Source organism: Thermobia domestica, chromosome 8 (assembly GCF_964235325.1).
Source record: "Thermobia domestica chromosome 8, izTheDome1.hap1.1, whole genome shotgun sequence".
Taxonomy (NCBI): domain Eukaryota; kingdom Metazoa; phylum Arthropoda; class Insecta; order Zygentoma; family Lepismatidae; genus Thermobia; species Thermobia domestica.
Genome location: NC_137461.1, coordinates 61297738 through 61325560, shown reverse-complemented (window position 1 = coordinate 61325560; position 27823 = coordinate 61297738). Strand labels below are relative to the sequence as shown.

Here is a 27823-nt window from a genome sequence, read left to right as displayed (position 1 = left end):
CCGATGATTCAAGTCTAACTCCTCGTGAATAATCGAGCATTTTAAACTGGTTTATCACTGGGTTATCAATTACTGAAGACGAAATCAGCGTATGTTGAAATGATTCTTTGAGCTGAATGCTAAAAGCTAAGAAATTATATTTTATTCAATATGCATCCTACAGCATTAATACGTACATTAAAGAAGCACACTATGAAGCCCATTTTGCAATAGAATTATTACAACAAATTGAAGGAAGAATACAGTTTGTGCTCCCATTGGACATGAATAGTGAACTTAATTTTAGTCGACAATCCTATCATTTACTTTTTCAATGCTAGCATTTTATTGACTTCAGCACATCCGAAGTTTGTTTTAACAGGCTTGAGTTTTCAAAGCACGGAGAAAGCTAATTTAGTCTGAAGATTCTGTATTTAAGACATTCCTAACGATTAGTCATATCCTCTAACGTAAGATTTAGACTCCAGTACTTACTGAAATTCTACGTACTCTTTATTGTCCCTTACTATAAATAGGAACACAAACCGTTGTAATATCAGCTGTGAATAATGAAAACTTGTCTTACCATAGCTGATACAGTGAAGTCACGCTGGTGCATATTTTCGGTCAACCAATCCACCTTGCGGCGAGTGTTACAGAAAATTACAGCCTGAGTGATGCTAAGCGTATCGTACAAATCACATAATGTTTCTAGTTTCCAATCTTCTCTTTCTACATATACGAAGAACTGCTTAATACCTGAAATTACACGTAAAAGTTTAAAATACCATATACTTTTACAAATAATAATAATAATAATATAAATAAAATTTAAAAAATAGAGATAAAATGAAATAAAGATAAAATAGGAGGAATAAATGTCAATTTTCAGAAATACTAAATCGGATAAAGTAACATTTCCTGCAAGAGAAAAACCTTCCTTGAAAACCACAAAAACTCGCATTCAGGGAATTACAGTACAAATTGTTCATATTGTGAAACCAAGGACGACTGATTTTGGTATCGTATTTGCTTAAGTTCTGTAAAATACTTTTCAAAAGAAGTAGACAATAATAGAATAAGGATTACGCAATTCTGAGCAGTAGTAATATATTAACATATTTCATAGTGTTCCAGAACAATATGTTTCTGTTTATTTTCAGTGGTTTAAGATGAGAGAAAAAAAATTACAGAATACTTTGGGAAGTTTGAAATATTAGAATGTGCATAAAGCAAATTGAAAACACGAAACTGAAGCTATGATTTTAAAACTGGATGCGCTAGTACCCTTGCAGTGATAACAGTTCCTTGCTTGTGATAACATTTTAGATAGTACACTTGTGTTTTCAGTAAGCAATACTCATCGTTGTCAGAAATTGAATCAAGACATACACCCTGTTTTGGAAAAGCAGATTGTTCTGTCATTAGCCATCAACATTTTACTCCGGTAAAACTCAGTTACAGCCAGCGACAAATTTCACCGATGGACAAGGAGCTAATTTTGTCGTTGAACTACTTGGCTTCATCACTGCATGGTGGGGCAAGTAGCAACTCTGAGGGAACGTTTCTTTCATTTGTTGGCACAATTTCCATGTGACCTAGCTCAAGATATTTCCGCATAAAATTCCTATATTGTTCTTGGAGGGCGGGTGACTGCAAGCTTGCGTTCGCTGTGCAAAAGTCTAACAGCAATGTCCAGATGCACCAAGAGTCTTGTACTATCCTTGAAGGGTAGATTTATTGTGAATCCTCCGTGTTCGTCCCGGTAGTGTGTATCTTTGAAATGTTGCTCACACTTTTTCTCTTGTGAGAGATATTTCTGGGGCGGAAACTATTTCCCAAAACCTCTGCGGACTGGTTTCAACCTCACAAGAGACATGGTGTGATGTAACGGTAACACTATGTCCAGTGAAAGAATGCTCCCTGCAAAATCCAACCGAGGGCAGTTTCTATCGCTACGGGCGACCCAATGGGTCCCACTCGTTTTCCACTACACAATAATAAAGGAAACAAGTCTCCACCTAGCAGTATGTCCACAGGGCCCACCACATTGAACGTTGGATCTGCGAGTTTGATACCGCTTAAGTGATTCCACAAGCTTGGGTCAGGAACCGGTGCCTTAGGTAGATTAGATGTAACCTTGGAACAACCACTGTCCTGGTGCTGAAAGTTTCGCTGTCGTCACCTACTGCTTGGAATTCTAAATCAGTCACTGCACGAGAGGTGCCCACACCTGCACCCGTTATTTCGGAAATCACTATTTTTGTCTTATGTTTTGCTAGTCCTACCTTCTGCACATAATTTTCCGTGATAAATGACGTCTCGGAAGCGGAATCGAGCATTGCACGAAATAGGCGCTAAACATCGTTTCTATCTTTCACCTTTATAATTGCTGTTAACACATACGGAGTGTTTCTCTCGGCTGCAACATGTGAAGAAACAGTTTGTTCGTCAGATGAAACCGACGCGCTTTGAGTCTCACTGCGATCATAGTGGAGTCGCTTATGGCACACGACACCTAGATGAAGAACAATGGGTACTTTTGTGGGATCCACGTAAACAAAGCATAGCTCTTTACTCTTCACAAACGACACACGATCTGCTACAGAGCGTTTTTGAAAATCAGGGCACTTATGGAGGGTGTTTAGCATTACATAACTCACAGGGGCTTTATTCACTTTGGGTCACCGTATGATGCGTCACAGCTTGTTTCTTTTCCCGTTGCTTCATTCTATCACTCGATCGCATAGCCTTCCCTCTGCTGCCACTGGAGACTGCGAGCGCTAGTTCCCACTACCGACGCAACTCACTATCGAGTTTTTCGGTAGTGTGGTACACGAGAATAGCGTTCCAATATTCTACGGGTTGTTCCATCACTTTTAACGAACGCGTACACTCGACCGTCGTATCTATTAATTTCCGCAGTGCGGTAGCCGATTCTTGGTGAATGACCGGTTGCGTGATTAATCGCAATAGAGTTTACGATTTCCCGCTTGTTTTGATAGCGAGAATTCAGAATGTTCCATGCTTCCTGATAGTGTCAGTAATTTGCATAGCCTGGATTAGTTGCACGGGTTCACCTTTTAAACTGGTTTTCAAGTACTGCAGGTTTTGAGCTCCCGAGAGCTTCTCGTTGTACACCGATGCAGTAAACAAGTCCTTAAATGATAGCCACTCGATAAGTTCCCGCTAAAAGTTGGCAACTAATTTCGGTAATTTTATTTCACTACACACTTGAGCTTCACTATTGGGAGGGGATTATTGTTGCTTGAAAATCCATTAGGGACACACTTAAGGCTACAAGTCCACTTTCCCTTTCTGCGAGCTCCTACTCTTCGAGCTCTTTGATAAACTTCATTGGAAATTTAAGCTATTTCGTTCAAAAGTTGAGAAGTCTTGTAGCTCGTAGACCTTCTTGCTATGAACCAATATGGCATTCGCATTGTTCTGAGACAGAAGGCTCACTGCCTTCTCCTGTCGTGTAATTTTTGCTTTCAAAGTAAGTTTTTTGATGTTTAAGTTTTCCATTGGTTTTGAATGTCACTCACACTAAGGAAAACACTCACAAAAGTTCACCAAAGCTGCATTTTTTGCTTCATCCGGCATTAAAAGAAGACCATGTATAAGCTTCTCACCAAACGACAGTGTCAAGCAAAATTATACAGCTAAAGAAAGAATACAAGTTGAATATATAAAACTATATGCTCTATTGTCTGCTATTCTTGATTTCGAATTGTTCGTAAGTTTCTTTATGTTTTAGATAGATAATTTTTCACTCGAAAGATGTAAAAACACAAAGAACAAACACTTGTTGCGTCTCTCACACTTGAGGACCACACACTCATCATAGAGACCCGCGCACACACACAAGCAACAACTAACGGCTCCTTTTTAAACATACACTTGGCCGGCCGAAAAGAAGGAAATTCCGAGGGTTGACAAAAGTGAACCTCGGTGCCCTCTGCTGGAGGAAAAGAAAACTAAAGATCTTAAAGGAAGGGCGATCGGCCCGAACAGAGAGGCGATGGTGAAAATAGAAAGGTCTGCAGTTAAAAAGATGTCCATAGCTTCATGTAAACTATATGGCAAACAACTCAGCTTCTCGGAAGCTTGTAAACTACGACTAACTGGCATTACAGTTGGTACTTCTGGAATAGTATGCGCGCGCGAAATCACCAAAATTTGAAACTGATGACTGCAGCAGCATCCATCAAAGATGACTAAGAAAACTGTGTGTAATGAAGCACATGACTACGCTGTAAGAAATTCAAAATGCCCAGGAAAAACAACCCTGAGTCCTATTCGTGAGATGTTTACAAAGATTATGATCCAGACAAAACTATAGAATACAAGCAATGGATTTATACTGATTGGGATACATTGCAGATATGTCACGCATATAATGAAGATTTCACTGAAGAAATGGTATTAAAAATTGTCACTTTGACAACCATCTAAGCATTAAGTTTATACCTTATAAACAGCTTAAAGACAATCTTGTAGATAAGTGACCATATTGATGGATTTTACTGAGAACAGATACATTATTGTTGTATCTATATAAACCTAGATGGCTTAAAGAAGTTCGACAAAACCCTAGTTTCGTGATCCTTACGTCCCTCAATCTGTGCTTGCAGGGAAAAATATTTTATCTTCATTCTGCTACCGAGTAACATGACTATTTGGAACAAGATATTGACTATGTGGACGTTGCCATCACGTAAATATGTAAATGACATACGAAAAGGTCATAAATATGACCAAAAAATCTGGACGAGGTGTAGATCACCAAGGTAATATATACAGATGAACAACTTCTGGAGTGCGTACAGAATGTCATTTTAGCATAGGTTCGAATACTCTTTACGAAAAATTTTTTCTAACAGAATTTGCACTCTATTGCAGAGTATGGATGTATGAAAATTGTAAATGTCACAGCTATGTAATACAGTACATCATATATACTAAACCAGAACAAAGCCTTCTTTTGTCTCTAATGCAGTGGTTCTCAGCGATGTGTCGCAAAATTTTAGAATTTAAAAATCATGAATTTAATAATTAGAATTGAGAGACTACTAGTCAACACCTCCAGCGGTAGCAATGAAGCTCAGTGCTATATAGTCATTAAAAACTAATTGGTTTCACTACTATAATAGATATAAAAATATCAAACAAGCGTGTCGCGATGCCCTGGACGTCCAGTAAAGTATCGTCAGACAAAAAAGGTTGCCAACTACTGCTCTAATATGTAATTCTTGAGCCGAAATTAACAGAAAGAGTTCATTTAGTTCTCCAGTAGTACGTACACTCATGCCAAAATTATTGTTGCATGTATATAAATATGTTGTAAGAATATAATTTGATAACTAATTCGCCCGGTATTTCTTATGTTTGTATGTCTATAATCGGCAAAGACATGTATGTGGAAAATTTCATGTCAAAAGAGTAGTAAGTAAGAATAAAACAAATAAAACTTGGTTCATTTAGCAACATTTTGTTTTACTTATTCTAATTTTTGTATTTATAATTATTTTCCTATGAAATTTACCAGAAATATACATTTCTCCATTATACACAGTCAGTATTAAAAGTACCCTGCGAAATTATCAAATTATATTCTTACAAGAAAAGTTACAGATATGTGACAATCATTTTGGACATGAGTGTACAAAGGGAATCATTATAAGAAAATAAAAAGGTCATTAAATTATATCTGTAGTTTCAACCGCAACCAATTGGAACAATCTGGTTGGCCTGTAGAAAATACATAACGATTCGAAAGCGAGAACAGATTTACCTTCAAAAGCGAGAACAGAGTATTCCAAATGGATAAATACCAAATAGTTTCTCAAGTAATATAACTGATTTAACACATCGAAATATTTGAATTAGACACACCAAATAATCACGCATAGAGAGAAAGTGACGGGAAAATCACTAATGATTATATATATATATGTCTCGCGGCACTATCAAGTTGTTAGCGTACCGAGTTGCCACACGGCAGATGAGGGTTTGAATCTTATCCCCTCTATTCCTCCCATTCGCTTAAAACATTGTTAGAGAACAGTTAAAACTTCATATGCAAGCGAGATACTGTCAAGTATTAACAGCAAGCGAATAATGTCAAAGTAATAGCTAAAGAGAGGTAAAATGTAAAGAAAAAAAACTAAAAACTAAAGTCCAAAATATGATAGTTTACATATATATTTTCTAGAAGAAACTAGTCTATTTTCACATTCCAATAGAAGCTAATATTAATAAATTAAAACGAAATTTCTAGTTTGATGCCCCACGATTATGCTCTTCAGGATAAAGACGGATGATTAATAGAAATTAATGATTTAATAATTCGTACCGTCAAATGGTGTGAATAGAAACATGGGGCTGAATAGAAACAAAACTCCCAGATTAGTTTTGGATTTATTTGGACGATAAATTAATCAAGAAAACTGAAATTTCTTAACATAGTCTTATACGGCTAAAGTGTTCAGGGCAGAGACAAAATGTTTTACTGAGTTGGGAACACTGAGCTAGACGACAGTAGCATAAATGTGTTACTGAAATCTTACACGGTATTTTAGTGCTCCTCAAACTTTCTTGGTAAGTATGACATTTTCATATTTGTTGCATTTGAACATATGCCTATTTTGTAGTTTGTTGTTTCATTTACTGACGTTCATAGTAAAAGTTCTCCTTTTGTAAATTATTTCTAATCAAAATTTAACTTTACTGGGTTATTGTTATGATTTTTAATTAGTGGCGTGAATAGAAACACTTCTTGAGGTGTGGAAAATTCTTGAGAAGTGGAAAAAAGGACCTGAGGATATTGTTACGAAACTGTTGAGTTTTATTAGGAGTTCGTCAACACGCTTTAAGTATATGATTAGTTTCGGGCTCCTTCGTGGCTAGGCGGTTAGCGTACGCGCCTTTGGCGTAGGAGACCCGGGTTCGATTCCCGGCGGAAGCTCATGTAGTTCTGATTCCACGTTAATCAGTAGGACCACGTCTCATATAGCCTCGCTGCTGAACAGGACGATAACCTCAAAATCAACTCAACTCATAAGTTTCCCTGGTGATTTCAGTGGTTTAAATCTTATTCAAATATCATCAAAACTGTATGGTCGTTTGTACCTATATTGTGCATTGTATTGTTTTATAAGTTTGTAACTTATATAATACTGGTCTTATTGAACTTATATCTTGCAGGTATTAAATAAATAGTTCGTTTCAACAAATACGCTGTTTCTTTTAACCTTTCCAATAGTATAAAAGAAACAATGGAAATAAAGTCATTGTTTCTATTCACCCCTACCCATAGGATGAATAGAAACATTAAGAAAAATCAAGGTGAAGAAAAGTGGAATTGATAAATTAATGTTACGTTTACTGAACTTCATTAGCATATTAAGACCTTTTGTTTGGAATAATCTGATACCGAAATCTTTAACATCACCAGACTTATATACTCATATAGCCAAAAATGTGTTTCTATTCACCCCATTTGACGGTACATTAGGAATGTGGTAAGAAAACTGGAAACAAAACCCACGAACACGGTGTTTGCCCACTGCAAACTCACGTGGCCAGAGATCGAATCAGAAACTCCTTGCACCAGAGGTGAGTGTTTTATTACTGTCATTGGGCTCTGTGCGATTAACGATTATCACTCACCAGTAACAGTAACCCGCCGGGATGTACATAGGACAGGCCTGTCCATGAATTGGCTCCCGGAGCCAAAGCGTGAGCGAGCACGAGCGAAGATAAGAACAGGTGAGCACAGGTGCTGCTAGGTTCGCTTCTTCCACTGCATCCGATAAGTGTTGCCAACCACACATGATGGCAAAAAACCTATGGCCAAGCCTGGCCAGAAATTCACACGATGATAAGCATTGAGCAGACGCAAGCGTGAAATGTGCAGGTGTGCTCTCCCCCACCCCATTTCGAAAGCAGTGACGCGAAAACACTGCAGGAAATAAAATTGGTACGTTTTTTGGTAGAGGAAGACGCATGATAGAGGTTACAGTTAGCGTTGAAGTAACTAACAAATGAACAAGAAAGAAAGAAAGAAAGAAAGAAACTAATATTAAACATGTCATCTTACAGACGTAAAAACGACTGCAAAAATTGGAAACGAATTGTTTCAGACCTTTTTAGCTTGCTTACACAATTCGTGACGTTGTATTACATTAGCATTCGGTCTGTAACTTGTCACTCGCTTCACGTTTGCTAAGTTGTAAACGCCTTTCGTTGCTAGATTGATAGAACGACGGGAGGTTGAAAATAATAATAATAATAATAATAATAATAATAATAATGCGTATTATTATTATTATTATTATTATTATTATTCGGACCAAAGAGGGATGAAAATGGGGATTGGAGGAAATTCATAACTAGGAATTGCATAGTTTATACCGCTCACCTAACATTATTAGGGTTATTAAGTGTAGAAGGCTCAGGTGGGCAGGCCATGTAGCCAGAATGGAAGAAATTAGAAACGCTTTCATAATTTTAACTGAAAACCCAATTGGAAGAAGACCACTAGGAAGACCTAGGCGTAGATGGGAAGACAATATTAAGATGGATCTTGCAGAAATAAGAGTACAGAGTAGAAACTGGATCCAGTTGGCTAAGGACATAAGTTAGTGGAAATATTTTGTAAACTCGGCATTGAACCATCGGGTTCCATAGACCATAGAGTTAGTTATTATTATCTAAAAGAAATGTTCAAATGTTGTTAAGAGACAATTACACAGAAGAACTGAGTTCCGACCAAACACTAATTTGCCGGAAGGAAATTCCAGTGCAGTCCAGCCTACTTTAAGCGTTATCCGTGCAACCCACGTTTCATGTTCAAGACATTGGGAATAATTGTTCGTATCATTCAGTTGGAACGTTTCCTTCCGAATTTACGCTATTACAGTAGGCCTACAACACTGTGACTTTCAAAATCAGTCAGTAACTATCGAAGAAAGACAAGCGTGTAGCTTCAGTCGTTGAAATGATTTAACATTCTTTTTCACTTTTAACAAGCCACCGGCAAGCAACCAGCCAGGGACAATACATTTTTCCTTATTAAAAAGACACTCCTTGTTAAAAAACTAATTGCAGTCACTAACGGTCACTCTTAAAAATGGAAAATCTCTTTGGCTCTCTTAATATTTTGTTTCATTCTTTGCGATCAAAGTAACTTTAAAAGTGGAGTAAGAAATACTATTCTTCCTATTGATAGTGTGATAGTGGCTTCTAATCTCCACAACCAACCCCTTGCTAAGCCTATTCGTACACACATACATGCATAAGCTAATTTTCTGGAGATAATACTTAGATAATTACAAACAAGTGCTACAGTTTTTTTTTTTCGTATCAACAGATTATCTCTTTTCCTAAAAAGCGAAACAACATAATATAACAAACCCACACTCGGATATAACAAACCCACATCCTTCTTTAACAAAAGGAAAGAAAAAAGAAGAAAAGGAACGTACATAGTTTATCATTTGATTGCTGTTACAAGTTTGTATTGTCTATAGTTAACGGTTACCACATTGTAAAAAAAACACTACACTAAATGGCAATCAGTTACCATACATACTTTTTTTTTTTTTTTTTTTTGTAAGCTAGTGATTACCGCCAAGGTTGACAACACTTCCGCTCCTCTAAGGACGAAACCCGAATATCCACGAAGCACGAACAATGGTATTTGCCCGTAGAATGCTCGTGAGCGTTCACGAGGAGAGTTTCCACTATCTGCTCGCCGTGGGCAGGGCTGACATAGGAGGTCGTCATCGAGTAAACCCCCTCCGAAATTCAAATTTTCTGCAAATTCTGTTTACCTATAAAGTCGATTCGATCCTCAGCGAAATAAAGTCCTGCGTACGTCCTTGGATAAGATGTACCACCAAAGAGCATATTTTTTCCAATACAGGGTTTGTCCGGGAAGTAATAGGACTGATTTTATTCCGCCATGACTGTACTTCGGAGCGTGCGCGCACCGACTGGATCCGGTAGAGGGCGTTCCTAGCTAACGAACGAGCGGCTGGTCAGTTGTCTCCGAGCACACGGAGAGTCAGGACAGGCTTTTTCTGTGAGTGGTGCAAGCCGAAAATACAGCGTTCGTTAGAGCAGAGGTACGCGATTAAATTCTGTGTTAAACTCGGTAAATCTGCGACAGAGACGTTTGATGTGATCAAGCAGGCTTACCCAGATGATGCTTTAGCAAGAAGTGGTGTGTTTCGGTGGCACAAGGCCTTTTCGGAGGGCCGGGAAGAGGTCGCCGATGAAGACCGTGCTGGAAGACCTTCGACTTCGACAAACACCGACAATGTGAATCGTGTGCGCGAAGTTTTGAACTCAGACCGTCGACTAAGTATTCGTTTAATTGCCCAGATGTTAAATTTACCAAAAACTGTGGTTCATGAAATTGTGACGGAGCATTTGAACATGCGCAAGGTGAGCGCGAAGATCGTCCCAAAACTGCTCACTGACGACCAGAAATTGCGGCGAGTGGAATTGTGCCAAGAAAATTCGAACATTTGTGAAAGTGACCCCTAATTTTTGAATAACGTAATCACAGGTGACGAATCATGGATCTTTGAGTATGATCCCGAGACAAAGAGGCAATCTTCCGAGTGGCACACGCCGGCGTCTCCTCGCCTAAAAAAGGGAGAATGAGCAAATCCAAAGTGAAAACGATGCTCATTGTCTTTTTTGACATCAAAGGCATCGTCCACCATGAATTTGTTCCTCCTGGACAAACCGTCAACGCCAAGTTTTACGTGGAAGTGCTCAAGAGACTCAAACGAAGGGTCAATCGGGTCCGACCAGACATCGGAGCCGACTGGAAGCTGCACCACGACAACGCCCCGGCTCACACCGCCTTTCTTGTGAACAGCTACCTGACCAAGGCCGGCATCCCAACGCTTCCGCAGCCGCCCTACAGCCCAGATGTGGCCCCCCGGACTTTTTGTTTCCTCGCCTGAAACGCCCGATGAAAGGCAAGCATTTTGAGACGACAGAGGGGATCCAAGCAGCTTGCACCGCGGCTCTCAAGGCTATTCCGGAGAATGACTTCCGTGACGCCTTCAATGCTTGGAAATCGCGCTGGCAGCGCTGCATCGACGCAGAAGGAGCCTATTTTGAAAGTTTTTAAAGAATTGTAACGATTTTAAAGAATTATAAAGACTTGTGGCTCAATTTTTTTTTTTTTTTTTTTTTAAATCGACTCAGTCCTATTACTTTCCGGACAAACCCTGTATTCTTGCTTTCATCCTGCTAACTGCGATGCATCTCAAATTACTCCTTAGTTTGACTTCAATGAAGCCAACAGGGCAAGTTAATGTTTTACGGAAACTCGGATTAATTTCCACCCCTATCTGCAACATGAATCCACGGAAAATGAGTAGATACATCAGGCTTTAACCGGATTTAACTACGACACTGACTAATCTGGTGCAACGAACATGAGCATTTGAAGATACAAAAATCCGTTGGTGTTAGTTTTTCTTCAATCCATGAACAGGCGAACGTATATCTGGTGAGGGCCCCGTGGTAACAGGAGTTCTCGTGCATGGACTAACAGCAGGCCAGTGTCGATAAATATCTGGTCTATGGATGTTCACACGACAAAGTCTAGATCCTTCTGGTAGATTGGGCACATCCTACTATGTTCCACATTTTGTCTCCTGCACTGGTATCTTCGCACTGCACCTAGCCATCGCGTAAGACCTGTGCAGGAATTATTCGAAGAACAATGCGAATGCGAACTTCCAGCATCTTCCATGGCTCTCTAACTTACTCGAATTCAATCCCATTCAGAACCTACGGGACGCCATGGAAAGATACCACCAGCTTCTAGACACTCCACCTTGACAAAGTCGCATTATACAATTTGTTAACCACACAAACGGACGACTATCATTCTTATGCCGGATTAATGCTATATGGAAGGTGAGATGTGGTTCTACATGCGGTTACAACTCAAGTGATTGTGATCGATCGGTGAAACACTTCATAATACGCCAAATACATAAGTATGTAATGTAAGTGCAACATTATATACAAATACAACATATATATACACTCTTTCTATTCTATCTCAGTAACTGCTCAAAATTCAATTTCTGTTCATACAGTCTTTCCTTCAAGTTACCCACTCATTTCTCGGAATACCGCAGACCCACTCGAATTATGATAGTGGAATGAAGGGATGAAATAATGAAAACCCAGGTGCATGATGTTCGTTCCTAACAAAGCCCATTTGGCGGTCTAGGTTTAAGGCCCTCCGCACCAGATAGCATCCATATGTTTTCAAATTTCTCGGTCTTTAATTTACAATGCATTACTTCAATTTTTGTTATGTCTACAGGACAACGTTCCAATATTCTAATATGAATAAATTAAACCTATCAAAAACAAATGCTCTGAACAATTACAACTGATTCCAATTACTATTTGAGAAAAGATATGGTACTTCGCACAAAAATTCTTCATTAATCAAGTTTGTGCTTAAATGCCTAATTAGTAAAATTAAAATCTACCTTCCAGCGTGAGCTCTTCCTTTTTGACTAAAATACGAATTGGGTTCCTCATGAAGCATTTACTGACTTCAAGCACGTCTGCAGGCATCGTAGCAGATAACAATATAACCTAGAAAAACAAGCATCACATTACCAAGGCTCGAAAGCAAGATCTATAAGTGATATTTTATAAATTCTTACGTTAGTATTGTATGAAACTTACGTGGATCACTAAAATACCTACACAGCATACCTGAGTGTTCTTTCATATACATCATTAATGGATAATAAAGAATGTAAGTGAATATTCTATTGGATACTTAAACTGTCTTCCCCCCAAAAGAATTAACTTGACAAGACTGACGCTGCCGCTGAAAAAGTTTGAAACTTCGAACAAAATACTTTTCTGGGAAAGTCAGTTTAAGTGATTATTAATGGAATTACATAAAGATTGATATCTGATAAAATTCTACACATTTCACCTCTACAGAAAATAGTACTTTTCACATTGAACTCTATAACAAGTGATTTTTTTTTTCATCTTTTATTATTGAAGGAACTACCATTGCTATTTACGAAAAATATTTAAGAGGGGATGTACCAATGGACGCAAAATTACTGGACAAGCACTGTCCGAAGTGTTAGACTGGTGAATGTTAAGCATGTCCAGTAGTTGGACAAAAAATTAAAAATAAATAAATAAATAAAATAAAAAAAATAAATAAAAATAAAAAAACAAAACTTGTTTTTGCAATTATGTAGACGTCCACATGCGCCAATTCGAAAAATAGCACGGTGAGGTATCATATGTCTAGGATTTCTCAAAATTGTGTCTTAACCAGTAAATACAAAACCACTGGGAAAGTTTTTATTCTGAGACGTTATCAACAAATTGATGGCATAAAAAAATACACAATTTTCTTGTTTATGATGAGACATCAATTGTATTATAAATTAAGATCTTGTATTATGAGTGAGTGCCAAAACGAACTAACTACACATTTTTGATGAAATTGAACCGGAATGATATTTGTGTTGAGAACTCAAACGTTCATCACTCGAGGATATTCTTTATGATAGGGTCAATAAACTTATGCACTGCCAATAACTTGCCTTTTCATCTATTCCGCCAACGAAGATATTGCGCCAGTACACGAACACACATGTTTCTTCCGCAACCGTACTGAGGATTCTCAGGACACTTGCTAACGAGTTATTATCCTTGTAGAGGAAAAAGCATGCCTTTTCGCTAAACAAGAGTTTAGCCTGTTAGTTGGTTCCTAACGCATCTTGACAAGGTTCTGTGAATATGAAAAACTCTGCCTCCCACTTTCCTCTCATGTAGGAAAATATCTCCCACTTTCCTCTCATGTAGGAAAATATCCAAACATCTTTGGCATGTTATTCTTCATCTGTTGATGCAGTGCAAAAGAGTGCCGTGTTGTGAATTTGTGGATTCGTTACATTTAGTTAAGTGCGATGGCAGCGAGGCGGAAGACTAACAATTCGCGAAAAAGTTGAAGTGATCGAGTGGGCTGAAAAAACAAAGCAATGCTCGGGTAACTGCCGAGAAGTTTAATGTTGGTAAGACTCAAATTAGTTCCAGTCTACAACAAAAGGACAATATTTTAACGCAGTGGCGTGAAAACGGCAGCGATAGTAGGAAAAATAAATTGTCAAAAAGTGAAGGCCTAGCTGCCCATAGTGTTGTCTTCGAATGGTTTTCAATAGCAAGAAGTAACATACTAATTTCCGGTCCTTTAGTTCAGGAGAAAGTTAGGGAAGCAGCAAAAGAATTAGGGTTCGAAACTTTTAAAGCGTCGAATGGCTGTCTGGCTGGAAAAATTTCGTACCAGGCACAACAACTTTTAAAACTGTATGGGGAATCAATCGACGTTCCAGTAAAGCAGGTTGAAGACTGGAAGGATAAACTTTAGTATTATTTCAGGCTATAGTGAAGAAAACATTTTAACGTAGATGAAACGGGTCTTCTTTCGTGCTTTAACTGAAAAGACGTTAAGTTTTCGCAGTGAGAAATGTTCGGGTGGGATAATATCAAAGGAATGATGAACTGCTTTTGTGTGCAAATATGGCAGGAGACAAAGAAAAACCATTAGTTAGTTGTAAAGCAGCAAAACTTGTTTTAAAGGAATTGACATTAGAAATCTATTTGTAGAATGGACAGCGAACAAAAGATGGATAAGGGAGATCATGACAGAGTGGGTTACAAATTTTGACAAGAAAATGGCAAAACAAAAGAAAAGTTCTACTTTTCCTCGACAACGCTTCTTCCCACCCACAACTAAAATTAAAAAAAAAAAAAAAAAAAAAAAAACTCAGTTATTATTATTATTATTATTATTTGAACCTCCGAACACCACATCAGTGTCAACCACTGGATCAAGGTATTATTTGAGTATTCAAAAGTCATTATAGGCGGATGATACTCAGACGTCTTATTGCAAAAATGGACCATTCAGTTTCTTCTACAGCACTTAGTAAATTGATCAATGTACTCGATGCCATTGGTTGGGTAAATCTGTTGTGGAAAGTAGTGAAAAGAGAAACCACTCGTAACTGTTTTTCGAAAAGCTTGGTTTTCTGCTCCGTGCGAGCCAAACGTGGAAGACGTCGAGGATAAAATCAAAAGTTCTATCCAGACACTTCTCGTTCAAGCTGGACATGGAAATGTTCAGGCGTCCGATTACACGTCTATTGATAAAGATTTGTCAATTTAAAACAACGGTACAGAAATCGCTGAAATCATAAACAATGTGAAAGGTAATGAGTAGTGAAAGTGAAGAGGAAACAGTAGAAGCAAATTCGTCGGATCAACTCGATATAACGAACTACAAATTGGCGTGTCGAACAGTTAAAGAAATTTGCCATTAAGCGCGGTGACACAGATGCTCTCCAATTGATCCAACAGTTACAAGCAAATTTCGAACAGAAACTAGTATCCGTAGGAAGTACACGGCAGACAACTATTGCATACTTTTCCGAGAAATGCATAGTTGGTGAGTTTGTCCAAGATTTTTAGTATTTAAAAATAATATTGCATGCTCGTAAGTTATTTTTACTTTTAGTATAGGCGGTATGTGAATTAATGGATTTGTTACAGGGTGATGGCATGAACTTAAGAAAATTACCATCCACCCATTACCTTTTACAGTATACAAATACATTAACACATCCCCCAGCAATATTATTTAACAAATGAATTTCTCAATCATTCCCAGTAACTCAAATACTGTACGTACTAAATAGAATATTTTCATATTGAATGTTACGTATTTACGCTCATACATAATGTTTATACGGCATATTACTTCATACAATTACCGTTGTGAGAAATTAAATTTCTGAACCTCTCTGTAACGGACAAAAATTCATGTCCCATTGGTGTTCGTTATTCAGAGGTTTCACTGTATCAGATTCACTGGGAGAACAGATATGAAAATTTACAGTACAACTATTTACGTTTCATACTATCGATAAGTAATGAAGTTTAAATACATTAGAAACTGTGCTTTTTAAAATGTTCGAAGTGGATGATAGCATTAATTTCCAGCAATAATTGTAAATTCTGTAATTTTATTCTGTATGTGACAACACAAATGACATTTTAATTTCAATTCTCTTACGGTAAAAATATTATGTGAAATGTAAGGGAAATTCAGAAGGAGCGTTTTTTGCGAATTTCTCAAAGTCTTCATTTTCACTGCTGTGATTAATTCGATTGGGTACAAAAGTGTGATGATCTAGGCAAATTCATCACCATCTAAACACCTAACACGTATTTAGAACTGAGTTTCTGATTTTGAAAACTCTTCCGTAGACTTATTACTTGGCGCCTTGTATATCACATCGTGATTAACAAATCATAGTAACATTTTAAGTAATAAGTAAAAATTCATTGTGACTTATTGAAACTTTTGTGTTGCGAGCGGAGCGAGCAAGAAAATTTTTAACAATCTATTTCTTTGCAAACCGACAATATTGATTTAATAGGGTGCCAATACTTTTCCGGGACGACGCGTCGTTTACTCATTTCCAACACTCTTTCTTGCTCGTTCGACGCCCTCTTGCTATCAGCGACCGGGGCAACCGCCCCGCTTGCACTCCTCTAGCTACAGATTAGCATTAGACTAACGACCGGTTTATCAAACTGAAACATCCAATTGTAAAGAAAAGCAATCTTGCAAACAGGATTGAGTTCGCAGAAAACTCATTCCTTTTTCGAATCAAAAGCTACTAAAGATTCCCATAACGGGGCAGCTTTAAGTTCGCTAGAAAGTATTTACCATGATTAGTACTAAAATGTTAGTTCTAGACTAGAGTTAGAGAATTTTCGGCCGAAATTCTAAGCTATTAAATATGGTAACTTCTGCTCGCGAAAAACACTAGTAGAAATGACAGAATGCATGTACGAACTAAGTCTTTCTTCCACTATAGATCACGTGTAGTTTTAGTAAATACATATTGCAATAACCATGCGTACACAGATTTATTTTAAAGCAATTTAGCAGTAGACTGTGTCCGAAATGTTGACACGGATATAGGCTATATGAGAACTACCTTTTAGATGCTACTGATATGAAACTAGTCAAGTCACACACAAGGAAGAAAGTACTGGTATTCGTATCAGGTAAGCATAATTTTAAAAAGTGCGGCATGCATAAACAAGATTAATTCAAAACATCCAAATGTTCTGTCAAAACCATATGAAGACATTTCAAATTTGTCACACTATTTCCCCAGGTGATGTGGCGCGAGTTGGAAAATAAATTTAATGCCATCAAGAAGACCTACGGAACACATTTTATTTCAACGTTAAAGTCTTCAGTAAGTTAAAAGCAATTTTGAGAGAGAGTACCAAGTCCAAGCCACCTACAATATTCAAACTTATCGCGAAGCCGTAGGCGGTTCAGAAAACTAAGTCAAAAACCACTGGATTAACAAAAATTATAGTGCCCTGAAGTCGCCATTTGACACAGGCATTTAAATTACTTTCAAAGCACCATCAGTAAACTGAGCTGCCGACATGTCCACACGCAAGTCGTTTCACTTTTGCACATAGGTAGGCATGTTATCACTTTTATAATAGCTTTATTTTTCCGTGATGTAAGTATTAAAAATAGGGTTGAAAAGTTTTTCCTCATTTGTAGCAACCAAACCATTCCTTCGAGAAATTCAAATTACTTTTAAGACGATCAAACAAGAGAATTTAACTGATCGGTACTGAACGATCTTACTTCATTTTTGTAATTAACTTCGCGAATAACCCTTAAAAATCTGCGAAGTTCTGCAAGTTCTTGAAAGCATCAAAAATATATTTTCGCGGATAAATATAAATTTGACTAGTGTCACGCCCATTTCTCCTATTTGCTGTCGTGAATTCGTAAGTACAAAAAAATTTCTATTATTAACTACACGCAAAATTTTATCATAGATGTTAAATTTCTTATGAAACATCTTAACCTTACCTGAACTTCTGCACTAAGAGTTTTAAATACATCATAAATCTGATCCTTGAAACCCCGAGACAACATTTCATCAGCTTCATCAAGGACAAAAATTCGGATACTGGAAGTACCTGTCACAAAAACGAATCGAATTTCAAAGCATTATATAATTACAAGTCTTATTTTTCAACACACAAAAATTTATGTTAGAACTTAAGGATATACATATATATGAAGGGTACAGGGGAAAAATGATCATAGTCAAAACCAAAAGTTTGCAGCAGAGTTTTCAAAGTTAGAAAGTCCACAGCATTTGTTAGATATACAATATCTTTAGCCGTTCCTATAGAGGGCTGTCCACTTCACGTGTGCTATTAGTACTATTCCATATGTATTCGTCAGCAGTTTCACCATTTTTTCTTTTGTGACAGTTTTTTACCTGTACCCTTCATACATACACAATTAGAAAATAGGTTTTTAACATTTCTGCACATATGATTAGCACAGAATATATCAAGTCCGTAGATTAAAAAGAATCTAGCTGGCATTTACATGTATGTTATTAACCCTCTGGGAGACCAAGCTACTGCGCGTTCCAGGCTGGGCCGGAAGGGGGGGGGGGGGAGAAATAAAAATGTCCACCGTAATTTTGTTTTGAATCGTGGTCTTATTGGTTTGAAAATTTAAGAAATAATTATGAATACGCCTTTTAATATATATATTCCCTCCCCTACGTTGGCTCGTCCAAGTGAAACGATAAACACCCAAAGCCCGACCCTCATATATATGATGAAAATTTGATAGATTGGTTGTGTGGTTTAAAAGTTACTAGGTTTTATTAGTTTTTATTTGTACGTCCCCTACCCTAGGATCTACAGTTAAAGTGAAATTACAAAAATGTTTCCAGATCCAAACCTCATGTATCTTAAATTTGATACAGATCGGTCGGATAGTTCAAAAGTTATTAAGTTACAAAAATAGTCACTTTCAGTCTTATATAAATTGATTTTTACATATCTCCCTCTCCTTCAGCCCTTCGTTGCTCCGTCAAATTAAATCATAAAAACTATTACAGGTCTGAACCTCATCTATGTTGAAAATTTGATCAAGATCGGTCGAGTGGTTCAGGAATTAAGTTTTATTTATTTTTTATACCCCCTCCCCACCCTCAGTTCTACCTTCAAAGTGAATAGCCTGAAACCAGCCCAGCCTCGATTCTCATCCATTTTACGAATTTGATAGAGATCGGCCGGGCGGTTTAGGAGATTTTGAGTCAGTGATTTTCAATTTTTATATTATATATATACACCCAACTGTTTTTCAATCTTTTTTCTGTTCATTCATTGAAAATATTTCTTTTCATTCAATGTTTGGAATTCGAAAATTTAACATTTTTGTTTTGATTCAGCTCATTAAGCATATGTTTAGAGAAAAAAAAAAAAAAAAAAAAAAAGCGAATGTCATGGCAACGAAAATGTGACATACTATTGTTTAGTCCATTTTGAAGCTTTCCCCTCCCTTTCACGGTCAGTGTGAACCCTGATTAACTGTATGCTCGGAATTACCAAAATAGCAACGAATTATGAGTATTACCAGGAAAACTAGATTCGTAAACACATACGTAATAAAATTATTAAAAAATCTTTTTTACTTACGAAGTGCTCTCCTATTGATCATGTCGTAAACACGACCTGGGGTGCCCACAACAACATGAACTCCCATTTCCAATTTCCTCATGTCTTCCCTAACGTTAGTTCCTCCAATACAAGCGTGGCACATAGCGCTCATAAAGTCTCCGAGGGCAATTACTACCTTCTGGATCTACAATAAACCACAAGAAATCACTGTATTCTAAGTCTACAAACAAAAATTGCATATACTCTTGACTATTTATTTATTTATTTATTCAATCCTTATTTCACTATAACCCTGTATCTGCAGAGTGGGCCTCACGTTTTGAACAGTAAATCTAGTGGATAATTAAGTATTAATTCTTTAATACATTTCTTGCACTTGCTAAAAAACTGACAATGTCTCCTTGATGAGAATTTATAAGTGGAGTTTTGGATTTGAGAAGAGACCTACCTTATGGCACAATTTTACATTAATAATGTGTTTGAATATAGACAAATCTTTAGGTTTGGTACCACAAGCTGATAAGTCTAACACCTGTGACTAAGATTAAAGTCTTAACATGTAAAACAAATTTTAAGATTAGCAGATAAATTATTATTTATATATTCACTTTTATGACCTGTACTCCTTTATTCCTTTTCAATAATTTTGTGATCAAATACATATAATGTCATACCTGTTGAGCCAATTCTCTAGTCGGGGCAAGAATTAAAGCTTGACATTCTCGTATAGAAGTGTCAATTTGTTGTAGAATTGAAATTGAAAATGTTGCAGTCTTCCCGGTACCTGCAAAGAACAAACATTTTTCATTCATAATACCAAATAAAACATTTTAAGTTTGGAAATAACGCATTTTATAAAGAAAAACTGTACCCATAGCTGCACCCCACTCTCTTAACTGGATAACTTAATATTTACCTTCGTCAAATCTAATTAGCGACAAAGAGTGACATCTTGTTATATCATTCTGAGTACACTCCTGCTAAAATGATACTCCCGCTCATTTGCAGATTTTGAACGATCCGGTTTAAAATTATGATACAAATTGCAAATTAATGGGAATATCTTTTAAATAGTGATTTGCTCAAAGATTTAAAGAGGACGCTACATTCTCAATTCTGGTTACCGAAAAATTATTCAATTAAAAGTAATTAACGAGTACATTCATTATTACTAGTAGAAGTAAAGTTCCTTTTCAACATTTCTCATATTACAGTAAACAACAACTTTACAATTTTGACCATAGTAGGAAATATTTTAACTCATTTGTCCGAATGGGGATTAGTTTCGCAATCCCCTCTACAAGCGTAACAAGATTCGATAGGGAAATTGAATGAGACACCTGGACAAACAGCCCATCACCCAAAATGGAACATAGTGAACGACTGATACAGGACCTGAAACCGCCATCACTGACAGTCAGCTAATATAGTGAAAAGTTAACAAAATTAATGGGAACACTAGGGGAAAACATGTAATCAGTGCATGGTTCAAATGCTCCATGACCTGGATAGTCCTGAGCTTTTGGAAACGTGATCGTAGTACGACAGCAACTTCCATTGTATCTTGTTACGTGACCGTCCTTTAACCTAAAAATTTTCACTCACAATGTATACAGAAAATTCCAGGTGTGGATCCCTGAAAGACGATCACAGAAACCTTCCACAGTAATCAGTATTTGTTCATTAACGCCTTATCGCCTCCCAAACTGATAGTAGTTACAAAAAATTAAACTTAGTCAATGTGCCATTTTATTACTAGCCAAGAATCTATCATGTGTAGTCTCTTTCTACATGGTAAACTAATTGGACTATTCCCTGCTTTTATACTGTACTAGTTGCGCCCAAAACTTCAAACCAGCTGTACGCCGTAGGTTAAAATCGTGTTAAACTAATTTACATTTAATTTTTAATCTATCAACCAACATCATGGTTACACAAATACTGAATGCTCAGATTAAACAGGGTTACGGCCATTGTAATAATAAAACAGCAAAGAACGTTCATGTTCTGTATCATCACTATTCATTTTCAAATAATTGCATTGAAAAATTCCAGTTAAGTTCCAATTAGTCAATATATTAATGCAGAAATACACGAATATTGCTGATCAGCTCTAAATATGGTTACGTATTTTAAGTAACTAAAATGGAAGAACAATACAGTTAAATCGCTGCCTGTACGCTAACATCTATTGACGTCCGGCAGCGATAACTATTGGTGTGACTATTCGAAGTTAGCTTGACAGTTTGAAGTTTCCCATTTATGTTACTTTCTAAACATTGATTTATTACAGAAACAGCTTTATACGCAACATTTTCTTCTACAAGAATATCAGGCTGTGAGCTTTCACAACTCTGAACACTAAAAATTGTGCATATTGCTACTCTGCTGAATTAACTGCATTATACGTTCAGTCATCAAAGATTGTTATTTGTAGTTACCCTCAGAGTTTATTTCTGTGAATAACTATCAAATCAATTCTCACAATATTTTTTCATTAATTTTATCAGCGCCCAATGGCCTCCCAAGTAATTTTTCTTTTATGCCGTCGTACCATCCCGCGTATCACAAACCTTAACACTTCGCACATACATTAGTTGAATCTAGCCTGAACACAAGAACTAAATGAAATTATTCTAAACTGCTGCAAATTCATCGCATTAAGATCTTTACATAGTACCGACCGAAAATTAGTTCATTGTGTGAATCAGCTGTAATTATTAGGTATATATCAGTAATGTAATAGAAATGGCCGAAATATCAAGGTAGTGGATATAGCCATAAGCTATCTACTAAGTATTAACACTGACCTGATTGTGCTTGGGCAATGACATCATGTCCCTTTACACATGGCATAATTGCTCGCTGCTGGATAGCAGAAGGTTTTTCGAAACCGTAGGCATAAATACCTCGTAGAAGTTCTTCTTTCAATCCCATATCATCAAAGTTATCAACCACCTACATAAACAAAATCAGAAATTAATTTCTTCATGAAACTAACACTATAAAACAACCACAAAAAAGAAAAGTTATGCTCCTTAGGACGTTAAGAAATACTTCAGATTTCGAAGAGCTATGAACTATGACATATGTGGTATCCGAACAACGGTATATTCAATTAACGGAAGTTCTATGTTAACATCTGCCCAAGAATAGAATACATTCCAAATAGACTCATGAACATACACATTTTGTTTATTCCCAAACCCTGCTCCATTTAAAACTAGTCAATTTTTAAATAGGAACACCAAATTATTAAATCACTACACTATGTAGAGTATGGTGAAATAACTAAGTATTTTACATCATGTGTACAAGCCTTAGTGACACCTAGAGTTAATTAACTTTAAATATTAATCTCGCTAGTTTCAAAATTTATGTTTCTTTTTTTTTTGTTTTTCTTTCTTTTTTTAATGATAGTTATAAGGTTCTAATTCTTCAGACCTTTCATCTCGATTTCATCTTTGCGTTCTGAACAAAAACTGTCTTAAGAATAGTAACTATATACTTTGCCAAATTATTTGACAGATACGGTATTATCAACTTCATAATTTCCTTTCAATCAACAATTTTAGTCAAGATTAACTCAAATATGTATATTCTCCTCTCATTTTCTTTCAATGCAAGGAAGTTACTGTAATTTATTTTGTATACTGAACAATTGTAAGGGGATGTAATGTTTAGCTTGAAATTTACTACGGTTCAAGGACCTGCAAGAAAGCATTTATTACGAGAACTATATATATATATATATATATATATATATATATATATATATATATATATATATATTGCAAAATCCTCGAAGAAAGAATTAAATATATGCAATTAATTTTAAACTCCATCTGTAAAAGCATCTTACCTCTTCCCAATTAGATTCAATAATGCCGTCGGGGTCCATTCCTGGGGGACCATCATAATGCTCCTTTTCACTTGGGCCATTTTTAGAATCACCCCACTCTTCGTTTCTGCAATTTAGAGAATACGTATATTAACTTAAAAAGAATTATAACAAAAAGAAACAATCTATACTAGAATTTGCTATGTCTGCAATACAGCTGACTTACAAAATGTTGGTCACTAGAATACTAACACGACAAAGTCAACATAATAATATACATGTATGTTTATAGAATTTTTATTCATTGCTGTCGCACATCTTCACGAATTATTAAATTACAGTAACAAAAAACTTGTTTTTGTCACATAGCCTATGGCACAGATTACCATTCGGAAAAGATGGAAAGTTCTAAAATTTTATGCATCTAGGCTTTCTGCTTTGACTAACACTCAGATTTCTTGTTAACGCACATGTACTGTAATTGATAGAAAATCGCTAAATGATGGTACAACTAAAAATAAACATTACATCTATCTAAGCAGTCCAGTATACATAGTAAGACCACGCATTCAAGCACAATGCTTCATTTTGTATTAATTTGGTTAATTGTTAGATTTTAGAATATTCAGCTAATTTCAGAATATTCGATCGAATCAAACGAACTATTATAGTTGCAGCACAATAGTTTGCAATTGAACTTGATAAGGAAAGCAATGATTGCTCCAAGTGATTATCATTACAAAAGGGAAAGAGTCATAAACATTGAGAAGTCAGTGTTTTTCTTTTTCCCGTACCCTCTATACTACGAATTTGTTGTAAGAATTATTCGAAACTGAACACTTTACAGTTATGTTCAAAACTTTAATGATTCCCGTCTGTTACGATTATCTGAAAATTAAGATACTATCTTGAACAAGAATACTGAAAATATATCAAATTCTTAATTTAAAATTATAATAAAAAAAAATATTGAATGAGTTTTCGAAACATCAGAACATACTAATATATTACGAGACTACATTCCAAGAAGTTCCCATTTTTCACTATTACTTCCAGCCGAGTGTTCCATCAGCAATTTCAAAATGTCGGAAATAAAAACTATTTTATACGCAAACTACAAGTAAAATATGTTCTTGTATTAGTAACTAACAGTTTCGATTACATCTAACAATGACAGCACCAGAACATCATGAACAGAAGCTTCGGGAACGCAGGGTTATCCACTAGCCTTAAATTCTTTAATTTGTAATAATTAATATAGAATTATCAGACTAAAACAATGTAATAATAATTCAAATAGAAATATTGCAACAAAATGGAATAGTATTCAATTGCTTGACCCATTTCCGAAAGTCGTAAAAGCATGTGTTCAGCAACACGGTCGAACTGTGGTTTCACGTAAGACTTCCCACTTGTTTGTGGTCCTCTGTCCAGCTGGCCTATTGCCAACAGTTTAATTTTGGATTCTCTCAACACATCTACCAGGCTTTCTAGACTCACCTTGACTGCATTTCACAGTTTATGCATTCACAAAAATGACTGAGTGAGTGAATGCACGCAAACAAGTACAACACATTTCAAGAACATTCACAGAGCAAGGTTGATTCACCACACACCATTCTATAATGGCAACATTATTGTTTTTGTATTATTGTAGAACTCAACATAAAGCACTTTCTTCTGACAATTTGAAAACATCGAAAAACTGTACAATTACACGCAACGTATTTGTATAATTATGCACTTTTTTTTACATTTTAAGATTTTCTTAAGTATCCGGTAATTCAAACAAATGTTTCATTTCATTTATTTTTAGTTACATCCTTGAACACAAAATAATTGGTCGAGCTCCCTCGTGGTTATGTAGTTAGCGTACGCGTCTTCGGTGCGGTGGACCCGGATTCGATTTCCGGTGGGAGCTCATGTAGTTCAGATGTAGATACAAGTCCCATAGTTTCGCTGCTAAAGGGGCCGCTAAAATATAGCCAACAGCAAAATCACGGTTTTCTTTTCAAAATAATGTTGAGAGATTTTAAAGGAATACACCTTTACTTGGAAATTTTCATGGCTCGCAGTGCATTCAAGATCAATTTGCTAATGCTGAAAATTACACGATTAAGTGTGTGTGAGATACAAAGGAGGGGTATCTTTACATAAATCCCAGAACTCGATAAGTCTTGCTGAGGCTGAAACTTTCCACTGAACAAAACTTTCGCTCAAAATTGAAACCTACAAGAAATACATCGGCAATGTTCCTTTTTCTAATCTTTGCAAGATCTGAAAATAGTTTTATTGCTTTCAAAATCCTAAATTTTTCTATTTTAGTTTTGCTATTTCCTTTTATCATGCCACTCTGTCTTTAATTATTCTATCAAATAGAAATAGCTTCAGAATCTGTAGTAATTGTTACACTTCATATACTCCCTCCCCCACACACATAGTCTTCTGTTAAGTGAACTTTTAGAAGCTGTACATTTTAAATTAAGAGAAATTATGGAAGTAATGGAATACCTATTGCTAGTAAATCGTACCTTTTCTCTACGATTAAATTATATATCTCCCGTAACAATATCAAACCAGATGCTTTTACTACTCAACAATTTGAATACGATCTTTTACTATCTTACAGGAACGCATTAATACCCAATGCAGGATTAAATTCCACGCACACCCTCCCCTCTCATCTACTTATTCCTATTAAATTAATTTTTCCACAAAATTTTAGTAAATTTGCAGAATTCCAACACAAACGGCAAAAATCATACATTATGTAAAGTGTTGCCGTGAGTTTATAAGAAAAACATTAAACGAAAACAATACTACGACAAGGTTCTAGAATATAGGTCCCCCTCCAGGTCCACCACCCAGAGGCCAAGTTAGATGAATTACGACAAAGTAAACTATATTAAACTATTAACTAACCAAAATACCATTTATATGAAAGGATTTCTTCGAATAATCTACATTATGAAATAACAGTGAGGGCAGAGCTCCCCAAACGTATATTTTAGAGTATATGTTACTAGAAGAAAGCTTTCAACAAGTGAAATTTTGGTTAATAATTTCGAATAATTTATTTTGTCGTAATTCAACCAGCTTGCTTCCCCCCCCCTCCTTCAAAAGTAACATCGGATAATGCAAAACAAACTACCCGCTGGGAACAAATGAATTTCAAAAAACCGAAAAAAATTGTCAACTCATAAAACCTACATACAAACACAATAGAATCAATAAACAGAACACTAAAGGATGTTACAAAATATACACAGAACACACGAAGTGTAAAGTAATATATTGCAATATATAAATCAGCTGGTTTTTAAAAAAAAAAAAACCAACTGGTTTAAGCCAGAAAATGAAAAATGTCCGTAAAAGTGTAACTATTCGTAAAATCTTGATGAACACATATTTGTGGGTTATCACGTTTCACTCCCATATATTATTCGTACTATATTCAGACCTAAATTCCCCATTCTTTATTCAAAAAAATACCACAAAAGCAACTTTTTTTTTTCTAAAGTTTATAAATGTTTGTTTTGTGATTTTTTGTAGTTATTGTTATGTAATTCCAATCAAAGAAAAATTTAAATATTGTTTAGTTTTAATGTTTACTATTGATAAAATACATCGAAATGCCGTACTTTTTTGGGGAGGGGGGTCATACAAAATCACTGGAGGCAATTATTGAAATAAGAATCTTTGGTAACTATTTATGTATAAATGGGTCAGAGCCAAAGTGGACTCAATTCGTATCTTTATTCACGTTTCTTACTGATATGCAAAGTAAGTCGTTATATTTCTTTAACTTGGACTAACAAAAGTCGTAGTGAACTGACTTGGACAAAATTAGTTCTTCTGTACTCTGTAGTACTTAGAATTTGTCCATATATAATTCTGTATAATGGTTCTACTTGTACAATTGTTTATCTTTTTGTCCTTCTGTCCTAATGACTCTTGACGATTATATTAAATATGTAAGGATCAGTCAACGTATTTTTATCAGGAGTCCTTCGTGAGTGAGTCGACAGACGTATCGCATTTGTGGCCAATTAGTCCCGGTTTCGAGTTCAAATGGAGGATAATTTCTTTTAGATGTAAGCCGAGAAGCGGTTTGGATTCCGCTTTAAGGTTATGTGACCCCTTCCAGCATAACCCGGTTGTTGCATACTAACACCAAGGCAAAACAAGCTTATTTCTGTCCATATGTGATATAAATACATAGAGCAAATTACTTAAACCAGAAAGCTGGTTTAAACAAACAAACAAACAAACAAACAAACAAAAAAATCAATAAAAACCATGGTTTTTGCCAACTCTGATATAAGTACTTTGACAGATTCAATCACACACCACGTCTACAACCAATGAACAATTCAACAC

At 36.1% G+C, this 27823-nt stretch overlaps 1 protein-coding gene across 2 annotated transcripts in view; it reads right to left on the bottom strand.

Moving 5' to 3' along the window:
- eIF4A (eukaryotic translation initiation factor 4A) overlaps positions 1 to 27823 on the bottom strand; it is a 42660-nt gene that overhangs the window by 9793 nt on the left and 5044 nt on the right. For both annotated transcript variants that reach the window (XM_081768527.1, XM_081768526.1), the window contains exons 2-8: positions 23465 to 23570; positions 22413 to 22560; positions 20277 to 20386; positions 19621 to 19786; positions 17987 to 18096; positions 12522 to 12630; positions 566 to 738 (exon numbers count right to left, since the gene is read on the bottom strand). In XM_081768527.1, coding sequence (XP_081624653.1) covers positions 566 to 738; positions 12522 to 12630; positions 17987 to 18096; positions 19621 to 19786; positions 20277 to 20386; positions 22413 to 22560; positions 23465 to 23570 — 922 coding nt within the window. The remainder of the gene's footprint in view (positions 1 to 565; positions 739 to 12521; positions 12631 to 17986; positions 18097 to 19620; positions 19787 to 20276; positions 20387 to 22412; positions 22561 to 23464; positions 23571 to 27823) is intronic.